At 40.5% G+C, this 11,715-nt stretch overlaps 1 protein-coding gene across 1 annotated transcript; it reads right to left on the bottom strand.

Moving 5' to 3' along the window:
* Positions 1-2,748: 2,748 nt before the first annotated feature.
* LOC146420544 (sclerostin-like) lies at positions 2,749-10,768 on the bottom strand. Its single transcript, XM_085048146.1, has 2 exons — positions 7,399-10,768; positions 2,749-4,135 (listed from the first exon to the last, which is right to left on the bottom strand). The coding sequence occupies exons 1-2, from the start codon at positions 7,616-7,618 to the stop codon at positions 3,717-3,719; spliced, it is 639 nt and encodes a 212-aa protein (XP_084904272.1). The 5' UTR covers positions 7,619-10,768; the 3' UTR covers positions 2,749-3,716.
* Between the last annotated feature and the right edge of the window lie 947 nt (positions 10,769-11,715).

Raw genomic sequence — 11,715 nt, 5'->3', positions numbered from 1 at the left:
AATACATGTTTATTCCTTCCATGTTTCACAACACTGACTTTCTCAACCACACTTGCAGAACACACATGTAATGTGTTTTCTGGGCCCTGGAATAAAAAGTTCTGTTCTTTTTTGTGCAATTTCTAATTAAAAAGCTGAACCTCGTGCAAAATCTTTGGGGCCTTATGAACACCAGCAGGCTCATTCTTCTGCTGGGAGGTTTATTTTTCACTGAGTAAGAGCAGAGTTGTGTTTTTGCCAGAAAAAGAAATGAAGTAAGCACAGTGACTATTTTAAGCCAGTGAGTATATTGTAGAGAATGTGCCACAGTCTACACAAATTGTTGGGGTAAAGCAGATTTGGAGAAATCATGAATTTTGTCTGAAAAAAGTGCCCTGATTGCTTTTCTGGGGACTTCCCATTGTGGCAGTGGTTCAGTTCTCAGCCAAGTGAAGGTAAAAGCAGTGATCTGTTACTACTTGCATTTTAGCAGCACCTAAATGATGCACAGTTGTGCTATTTTATTGCAAAAATTCCAATGAAAACTGTTGTTTGAAGAGTTTAGCTCTGAAGAAAATCCATGTCTAATGTTTTTGTGGGAGGAGCACATATCAGGGCACTGTCCATTCTCTGAAATGAACTGAAAGTACATAATTTTGTGTAAAAGAGAAACTCCAATTTCCTACAGACACTTCTTAAAAACTCACAGTTAGGGATTCTTTCTCCTCACAAATCGTGCATATTAGAGGTTAAAAAAAAGAGGATGATTGCATAAATAAATAAAGAAATAAATGAATTAACAACCCCAAATCCTCTGTCTGAAAAGAACACACATGGATGTGGAGGTGGAGGAGAATGTAGCAGTCTACCTCTGAAACATTGTATATATTTTGATTTCTCCAGCTGTTTGCAAAACACTAAAATTTCATATATACATATATATGTATATATAAAAAATTTATTTATTTATTTATTTATTTATTTCCTGATAACATAAATTGCAGAAGTGGTGGCTGGAGCTGACTGTTTCAGCACTAAGGTCACAGAGGAGCAATGACACCTGCAGACTGCTCATCTCATCCACTTTGAACCTGTGGCTAAACCAGTGAGAAGTCCCTGCAAGCAGGATGGGTGGTAAGAGGAAATGCAGCAGGAAAAGTGCCCCAGAATCCACTGGGATCCTTGTAAAAGTTTTTATAACTTGCAAAGAATGAATCCTTACATTGTAAGGCAGAAAAACTCAAGATTCTGAGTGGCAGTTCAACAGCAGGAAACATTTGCACTTTTGGTAGACAAGAATTATATGGGAGAATTTTTTTTTTTTTTTTTGGGAAGAGAAACTCTTTCAGGTGAAATACTTGGGAGAAAGACATTCCTGGTTCACCTGCAGCAGGCCTGGTGCTTCTGAATTGCCTGAAACCCAGAGTGAAGCCTGACATGAAGTGGAGCAAGTCTCTTTCACTGGCTTATCACAATCAACATTTTAAAAACAATATTCTAGTGACTTTAGATGCTTTAGAGACTGTGGAACATCTTGCCAGAGAACTGCTCTGCTTTTCTCACTTCAGCAGTGTTCATAGTGTTAATAGTGAATTCTGCAAATTAAGCCCCAAGTGTGAAATTCATGAAGTTAAAGATAAGTCTGGAAAATGTTGTGGCAGTTATGACAATGGTTTATTTTGGGTTTTATACGATGTATGGAATCCTAGTAATGAAAGGACACCTTACATACTGCTTGTCTTGAAAAAGCTGTTCATGTTTACATCTGCATTGAAAGATCTGAATGCTTTGTGCATTCCAAGCTCAGTTTTCTGTGACTTTATTGGAAAATGTTTCCTAAAGACTAAATGGAAATAAGCATAAATCTACAATACCAAATTGTATAAATTTTTAACTGTTGCTTGGCAGCACTTGAAAGGGATTGCAGACTTCTTTTTATTTATTTATTTTTTTTCCCAATGAAAGAAGCCTGAAGCAATCAGATTTCAATCAAGAAATCTTGGCTGACAGTTCACAGATTTATTGTTTTCTGTGGTGGCTTTATCCAGTTGTGAACATATGAATCAGGAAATGTCGCTCCACCAGGGAAAACAGAAATGAGAATACAGAAATATTTCTAAGCTACTCATCCACCCAGGAATGAAATATCCTGTACTAGAGCAAGAAGTGCCAGAATGGAGATTCTTTAGAGATGTGTGGGTTGCTGGAAATAAGGACCTCAACATTTTTGAGCACAGAAAGTGGAGTTGACACCTTGACTGTTCTGTAAATCACTGGCTTTGCAGGAAATCAGCTTTATGCTGGAGCTGAAAATCAAGGAGTCTTCCTACAATTAATCATTGTTTCAACTTTATTAACAATGTATTTAAAATTAAAAATAACAGACTAATATTTTTAAAGCAGTATTACTCCTCATTCTCTACAAGTTAAAACATTGCATAAATAACTTCTGGAAAAAAATAAATACATAATTCTCTCTCTGAAATGATACCTTTTCTCTCTAGGTTCTGATCCCACATAAAATAATTGAAAAACCTATCAACATTGCAAATTTCCACAGCTTATATTATTTCAGCATAAATTCTACAGGACGTATACAATTCACTTTCTAACAATATTCTTTAATGTAAAAACACAAACATTAGTCTGAGTGTTGAGAAGCTAAGTAAAAGAAAGTTGCTGCCAAACTAAAGACTTATCAAAGCTGCATAAAGACTTTTCTAGAGGAATTCATGACTTAGCAGAGGCTCACTTTTCACAGAACCACCACCTTACTCACAGAGCTTGGTTTGCACAGTTACAGGGCTACAAAGTGTGGTGCAGGATAATCCAAACTCTACAGAACAGGAAATGTAAATGGACATATCTAAGCTGATATTAAAGTCAAATGTGTTCTAGGAAATAAGGAGTAATCAGTATCTTTTATGGTAAACTATGTATATTGTTAGCTGTTTACAGGACAAACATCAGTGAGGTTATCTGGTTTGAGAGGAGCATCTGTTTCATAAATCTGCCCCACTTAGTAGAATTTCCTGAACTGGCCCTAAAACAAATCATTGTTCCTAAATCAATATGGTCTTAGTTGCCAAATCTCAGTTTGGAACCTGTTGGTCCCACACTCTTTTAATCAAAAGTGTGAAATAGATTTGTCACATTTTTACTTCTGTTTTGAGGACACTATTGTCAGATTTTGGTTTCTGTGTTTGAGAGGAAACACCTGGTGCATGAGGACATCTGATAACATGTTAATTTCCCAACAATTTGACTTCATTCACCGTAACTTGAAATCCCTGCTGCCCCTAACTCTCCACGGCTCATTCAGAGAGTGCCAACTGGTGCTTCTCTAACTGTGAGCTTGTCCTGCATCACGGCACGTGTCTGGGAAAGGGATCTCAGTGTTCTTTTCACAGCAAGTGAGTGGAATGATTTCTAGCCAAGCTTGATTGTCACCATAACAGCTTCACTTTCCTCTGCCTTCCTCCTCAGACCAGACACACAAACTCGCATGAACCTCCAAGGTGTCCCTCCAGCTCCCTCCTGCTCGCTTTATCTCATTCTCTTATCAGACCATAAGTGCTACAATCTGATCAATTTTTGTCTGTGTGAGCCTTTGACCCAGCTTAGCAGAAGGAATTGGAACCTACTGCAGTCAGAACATCATGCTGTGGCCTCTGAGCGCCTTTTGATGGTTTACAAAACATCCAGAGCTGCCAGTCTGTGCCACCCAGAGCCACCTCCTAATAAGCATTTTCTAACTCGTGCTGGTTAGATTTGCCACTCCTGGCTCTGGACAGATGGGGCTTCTTGTTCTTCTGAGGCCTGGCAGGTTCCTTGCCGAAGTCCTTGAGCTCGGACTGGTTGTGGTAGCGAGTGTAGCGCTTGCACTTGCAGGCTGTGACGGCTCGGAACTTGTGAGTCCGCGTCTCCTCCTGGGGACAGGCCAGCAGCACGCGCTGCGTGCGGCTGTGGGCAGGGATGCAGCGATAATCCAGCGAGTTCTGCCGCCACCACTTGCCCCTGCCGATGGAGTTGGGCAGCAGGTGGGAGGGAAGGCACTGGCCGGAGCACACCAGCTCCTTGACGGGCTTGAGGCTGCGGCAAGGACCGTCGGTCAGGTAGCGCGTGGTGCGCATCTCGCGGCAGCTGAACTCTGCGTCTGCAAAGAGACATTGCATTCATTACTGACTGCTGGCTGCAAACAGGAGCCATTGCATTCATTACTGACTGCTAGCTGCAAACAGGAGTCATTGCATTCATTACTGACTGCTGGCTGCAAACGAGCCATTGCATTCATTACTGACTGCTAGCTGCAAACAGGAGTCATTGCATTCATTACTGACTGCTAGCTGCAAACAGGAGTCATTGCATTCATTACTGACTGCTAGCTGCAAAACGAGTCATTGCATTAATTTATTACTGACTGCTGGCTGCAAACAGGAGTCATTGCATTCATTACTGACTGCTAGCTGCAAACAGGAGTCATTGCATTCATTACTGACTGCTAGCTGCAAAACGAGTCATTGCATTAATTTATTACTGACTGCTGGCTGCAAACAGGAGTAACTTTTTCAATTACTGCTAGCTGCAAGCAGGAGTAACTTTATCAATTACTGACTGCTAGCTGCAAACAGGAGTAACTTCATTCATTACTGACTGCTATCTGCTAACAATAGTCACTTTGTTAATTACTGACTGTTATCTGCAAACAGGAGTAACTTCATTAATTACTGGCTGCTATCTGCAAACAAGAGTAACTTCATTAATGACTGGCTGCTTCCTCTTTGAGAAAGCACTTTTTGGTCTCTGCAGCAGGTGTCTCTCTGAGATAAGTTCAACGTCTGGAACAGCAGATTTTCAGGAGAAATGTCGCCAAAGAGTCACTCCTGCAGCTTGTGGCTATTTGGCTGCTCTGGCTGTGAGACCCTTGAATAACAATATACAAATTGGGGAATAAAATCCACCAGGGACATTTCATGTCAGTGCTGTGCAGGGGGAAATGGAGCTTCAGGAGTTCAGCCCCAGCAGCAGCTGCTACTTCATGGGAAATTTGGACAGTGATCTCCTGGCTTCATTTACCCATGGACAACTCCTTCCCCCATGGCTCTACTTTAACTCTATTAACTTCAGATGTTAACTCCAGATTTAAATCCTTCTGCCACAAAAAGTGTTTCTTAAGTGATTTTTAGCTTGCACAATGTGTTCCAGGTGAGAAAAATCACTGCAGGTAACAGCAGCACTAAGGAATTCCCACTATTCTGGCACTAGTTTTTCCAAGTTCACTACTCTCTGTGGTAATTCCACATGGCCCACATAGTTTCATTCAGATAGCTAGAGGCATCTTCTGGCTATTAGGAACCTTACAGATTTTCCCTCTCCTTTTTCTCAATGGATAACTATAGGCAAAAGAAGCATTAGAAAATACAAGACTTTTTAGCATGAAGTATTTAGAAACTTTCCAGTTGTAGGGACATAACTTTTCCCAAAAGTGTCTCTTTTCCCAAATGACATGCTTGGTTAATTGACTTGTTGGGAAGACACAAAATTTGATTTTTAGGTGTTTATCAAATAACTTCATCTAGATAAACACATATTAATGTTCTTCTCTTAGTCAAAAGGACAGTTTTAACTCAGGAACGCTTCAAAGTTCCCTCTTTACTTCAGCAAAAGAGAATTCTGACCCTGAATCATTAGTGACAGAACAGTATTTGTACAGACCTTTTAATTTCTGATTTTCCTGTGAAGTACAGAAACAGGACTTTTGGTGCTCAGATTTCTATTTGTCGAAGTACAGATAGCAAGATTTCTTTTTTTTAGAAGTTTGGAGGACTGCATTAATGAAATTAAACAATCCTTGTCAGCTGTGACAAAAATACTGGCAATGTGAACTCTGAGTTCCCTAAGCATCTATGAAAATTTTGCCTGTCTGGAAGAAAAAAATGCATTGAATAAGGTGTTTTGTACCCCATAATGCACAGGCAGGTACTGTTAAATATCCAGGCCTTTGCCTCCGCTCTATAGGCTGATATTATGTGCATTATGTCCTGTCCTGTCATGTGCAGGTTGAACAAAGTGCAAAATCATTCAAAGTGCAAAGTCATTCATGGTCTGGTGCATCCCCATATGTTCCAGACAGGTGTCCCCACTTTGGGTCACAATTTTGATTCTTTATGTTAAAGATGCCAAAATGAACATGCAAGACCATAAACAACTGCCCAGTGTCCTTCATTGTTTGATTTCCTCATTAAATGTCCTTTCCACTTCAAAAAATATGCACATATCATGGGGCAGATTCCCATCACCTGATGTTAGAGTAGTTAAGAGGCTAAAAAATGAAGGGATTCAGATGTGACAAGAAAACCAACCTGCTCTGACCTGGGGCTGGTGGGGCTGCCTGGGAGAAACAGAGTGCTCCATCCTCAGGAATTAAAGAACACTTTAAGGTCACACTCTCAAAATCATTAGAATTTTTGCTTTGAGGTTTTTTTTTTCCTTTCTTTTTTTTCTTCTTTTTTAAATTTTTTCTTTCCCTTTTTTTTTTCTTTCTTTTACAATATTGTTAACCCTATGGTTTTAAAAGCCTTAACTGACAGCTGCAGCAGAAATTCACAATTGCCTTCCATGTGTCCCCAGAAAAAGAAGGCTGGCTGAGATCTGCAATGCACAACAGTGGCAACTCTAAGTTTGATCTGTTGCTGTGCTGCTCTGTGCTTTCTGCTGTGTGTCTGGAGCACCAAGCTTGCCCTATTTTCCAGCAGAAAACTTTTTTAAAGCTACCTTTCTCTGTTTGGTGTTGGCTTTCCACCTTCTGTCTCTCCTCAAAAGGAGGAGATGTTTTGTATTGCTGCTAAAGTTAGACATTTGGTCAAGTGCAGTGACAATAGATCATGGAGCATTTTTGGCTGCTGGAATCTGACTGAAGATGTGTCTGTTAGCAAAGCACAGTGAGCAGCATTGCTCTCATCCAGCTGAACACAACCTCCATGGGCCATTTTTGATGTGTGATCTTAGTCACAATTAGTGTGGATGTCCCTAAATATTAAGAATTTATATTATTGTCTCCACTGTCAGCCCATTCCCCCACCTTAATATTAAAGAGAGAAAAGTGACTTGTGGTATTTTCTCACACTGGAAGCATAAAACACAGAGAAGTGGTAAGTAATATCTACTTCAGGTTTTATGTATTGAGTTGTCTGCAGAGAGCAGCTGGGCAGAGCAGCAGTGATGTTTTCATCAGTAAACTCCAATATATTTTTTCTAATGTTTATACTCATACTTCCTCAACAGTAGATATAAATCCCTATCACTTAAAGCAGTTGGGCCACACCTAAAAGTGTTAATAAACAAACATATATGATAAAAAGTATTCTTTTACATATTGTCTGCTATGATCCAAAACAGTAAAAATGAGATTTTTCTTACCGTTAAGGTCTGGAGTTTGTTGTATGTGTCTTCCTCCATGTTTTGCCTGATTCATTGTATTGTTGTTGCTGAAAGTCTGCTCCATCGGCGTTTCTGTGTTCTCAGTGATCTCAGGAATGATTTCTGTGGCATCATTTTTAAACATCTGCCAGCCTCCCGCCGGCTGGAATGGGATTTGTGTCACGACGCACACAGCGCACACTGCCCAGCAGATCTGCATGCTGGCAGCTCACAGATCAGCTTTTCAGCACCCTGACAGTCCCAGATCCCAGGCAAAGGCACATTATTCCCCTTTTTAAAATCCTTTTTAGAACCAAGCCAGCCAATGACTACACACAGTGGGAAGGGCCAGACAGCAACTCATTCATCTCAGCTTTTGTCAGTGTGAAATAAAATGGGTGTGTGGGGGTGGGTTGGTGACAATATTTTACAACTTTCATGCAAAAAAACTTCTCATATTCACTTAATTTTTGAGCCTGGCAACAAATGGTGATAGACAAGACTACGATAAATTGCAACCTGACAAGTCTTTCTGCAGTTTTTTTCTAACAATGGTATAATTAAATCCTGCTTTTACCTCCATCCATATTTGAAACTTTGGCTATTGTCTTTTCCAAAAGTTTTTCAGACTTTTTACTTTTGCTCTTTTATTCCTTTTCCCTTTGCTTGCTGTGTAAAGTAATTAAACCTACAAACTGCTTTTCAGTCTCTGCAGAGAAATGATTAGGGGTAGGGCAGCATTTTTCCCTTTCCAAAACAAGGAGCTCTACATTTTGTTTCACAAATATACTGGAAGAAACAGGGAAGAGCTTTATTTCAATATGAGAAGTTGTTGTGTTTACTTTTCCATAAAAAACGTTATTTGGAGTATGTTTTTTAAGGTAAACAGCCAGAATGTTGCACATCATAGTTTTTGATGTGCTCTTTCTCACATTTTTAACACTTGGGAAAAAATCCTAACACATGTTTGCATTTGCTTTAAATTCATTGCATACTACTGCTTCTGCTGACATTCTGTGGAAGTGTTGAGTACAGGACAGTTGTTTATTTTAAACACAAGAACATGGCCAGACTGATTTCCAGTCATGACAGAACCAACAAAAAGAGAGAACTGATGACTTTATGTCTAGGGCATCTGTGCCTGACATGTATTCATGTATCATGTTTTAAAATCTCATCTTCCTTGCAAAAATGGGATGATAGTGGTGATAAAATCATAATTTCTGTGTCTCAAGACCACATCCACTTTCAAGGGATTTGCAAATGATGTTAGGCTAAATACATTAATCAGAAAGCACCTCAGCCTTTAGTTAGGTTAGATCCACACTGAGCTCATCACAGCTGCTGGGAACAAAATGTTTGCTCAAAGCAGTACAGGGACAAGTGAGTGTTACTGCCAGGCTTGTCACATATTTTCTCATGAAAATATTTCCTGTAGAAGAGATTCAAAACCAATTCTGACTTTCCCCTATTACTGTAAGACTCAGAATGCCTTGCACATCGTTCTGACAATTCCCCTGGTGGGGAACAGAAAAAAGGTGTCACCAAATTTACTATATAGGTGTGTTCTGCCTTGGAGAGCCCTTGATGTTAAACAATGACCTGAGGACATTTCACCTCTTCAGCCACATACAGAGACACAGCAGATGCACCAGGATGAGCTTTAGCACACCTGCTCTGTACAATGGTCCTTTCCTAAAATATTGGCATCTGCAATGTATTGGAAGGTGCTTTCCTTTCCTAGCCTTTTGCTCAGCCCAGAATTAGAAATCAGCATTCTCAGAAGGCTCTCCTTTCCAAATACTCCTAAGAATGTCTAGAAGAAATCATGCATTGTGTTTCATACAACAGTGTGCCCTTACTGCCTGTTCCCCTTCCTCCTTTCCTCCAGCCCAGCATCCTCCCATCTCAGAAATTACTCTGTTTTTATGGAGAAATACAACAGACTATTCTCCTTCTACAAGATTTTTTTCTCTTCAGCCAGTCAGGATATATTCTTAATACATCCTTTAATACAGACTGCTTTGTACAGTCTGTATTATAAACAACAATTATTGTCTGTAACAAATATTTGTATGTGTCACAGACAATCATTTGCCTCCAATATGCTCATTCTTTTTTCTCCATAACCATCATCATCATCATCATCATCATCATCATCATTATCATCATCAGTGGCACTGATTATCTTTCATTACCAGCCTCCTCCTCTTGTCACAGCAGTTAATGATGGTCTCACCAATACAGGAAACCCAAACTCTCAACTATTGCAAATGTTCTTCTAAGCCTAATTTTGCTTACTTACAAGTAAATCTATTTTTGGCTTAGAGCTAAACTGAACAAGTTGTGAAGGACTTGAAGTCCTGAAGGACCAGGAACTAAACAAAGATTTTGGTATTATTTTTGTCAGCTAGGAATAGCACCATGTATGGTTATTCACCTTGTCCAAAGTGACATCACAGCTCGTGGCACCTTGGAGCTCAGCTGAAAAGCAGGACAGGAGAGCAGAACAAAGTTGGTAATCACTGAACCATTGCTACCTATTTATTCCCCTGTTTAAATGCCTTCAGAATTGTATGTATCCACCAAAACTCAGTTTCTGTTAATGTCTTTTAATGGAGTATCTGCTTGAAGAATATTTCCAAAAGCTATCATTGTCAGAGCAATCCTACTAGACAGAATCTCCTTTAGAATAATCAACTGTCACACAAAACACACAAATTTTTCAGATGTAGCTTCTCTCAAGTACCTAAACAATCCCCTGTATTAATTGTTTTAACATTTATCTGTATTACCCACTGAGAGAAATAATACCAAAGATTTTTCTGAATGTAAAAATCAGAACCTATATTTAGCCTGTGGCTTAAAACTTCTTGTCCATAAGGTGGGAGGGCAGCCTAATAGATGCCAGAAAAGAACCCAAATCTCACAGACATTCAGATTCGTTCACTACAAACCCATTCTTTCACATACTGTAGCTGCTTGCCTGCTCACAGTCCTTTCTGCAGCTGCAGCTCCCCACAAAAAATTGATTTTTGTACTGTTAATGAAGCACAGGGGGGGGAAAAAAAAAGAGTTATCAAGGATAGTATGTACCCAGAATGAACCCTCTCCTACCAGGGTGGGACTGATGCTGGAGCCCTTATATTCACAACTGAGATGTTATTTTCTGAGCTGAAAAATATCAGCCTTAGTCACGAGTTGTGGTTTGCCCACAGCCATAGCCAAACCCACGCAGCTTCTCACTCACTCCCCACCAAGGGGGACTGGCAGAGAATCTGCAAGGTAAAAGCTCATGGGTTGAGCTAAAGACATTTGAATAGGAACAGCAAAAGCCAGGCATGCAAGCCAAGCAAAGCAAAGAATGAATTCTCTGCCTCCCCCAGGCAGGCAGGTGTGTTCAGACACCTCCAGGGGAGCAGGATGTGGAACTGCTGCTTGGGAAGACAAACACCATCACTCCCAACTTTATATCCTGAGCACGATGCCAAATGGTCTGGGATATCCATTTGGTCCCTTGGGATCTGCTGTCTCAGGGAGTTTCCCCCCATTTCCCACACACCCCCAGCCCCTCCCCAGCCAAAAAGGCCTTGGCTCTGGGTAATCCCTGCTCAGCAGCAACAAAACCATCTCTGTAAGATCATCACTGTGCTCAGCACAAACCCAAACACAGCCCCTAGCAGACACTGGCAATAAAATCAACTCAGCCAAAACCAGTACAGTACTCGGAGAAGGAATCAGACACATTAATTAACACACAAGGAGTTAATTGGCACCATGTACTCAGCCTGAGTCCATTGCTGCTGCTTTCTGAACTCAAGCATCTGTCCCAAAATGCCTGCACTGCAGCACTGCCATGAAGACACATCTGAACCACTTGCTGAAATTGCTTCACTCACTTCCAGCTCAGGTGCTCACTCTGCCCACAGCTGAGCCAAAGGGGTTCTGTTCAGCATCCAAGCCCTAAGCTGTGAGCAATTTGAGCACTGTGGACAATGGCTCATGCTTCACACACTGCCCAGGAATTCAGTTTGGACACAACTGGGAACTTTGCTTCTCAAACAGAGGTTTTTTTTTTCCAAGCCTTTCCCAATCAGCTTTTAGCTGTCTCATCAGAATTTGGCAATGTCACAAACTACAATGTGAATAGAACAGTCTGAATGCTGTGATCTCCTGCAAGTAGACAAAATAAATGGATTTTTAGTATTCTCCTACCACAGACTGATAAATCATTCTGGTAGTTGTTTTATTCAGTGATAAGACTACACTGGATTCCCACAATAGCATTGTTCAGGGATTCAGAGCTGACTCTCTAAG

Source organism: Lichenostomus cassidix, unplaced genomic scaffold, assembly GCF_008360975.1.
Source record: "Lichenostomus cassidix isolate B80296 unplaced genomic scaffold, HeHo_3.0 HiC_scaffold_787, whole genome shotgun sequence".
NCBI lineage: Eukaryota > Metazoa > Chordata > Aves > Passeriformes > Meliphagidae > Lichenostomus > Lichenostomus cassidix.
The sequence above is the reverse complement of the archived record's forward strand: the minus strand, read 5'-3'. Positions and strand labels throughout refer to the sequence as shown.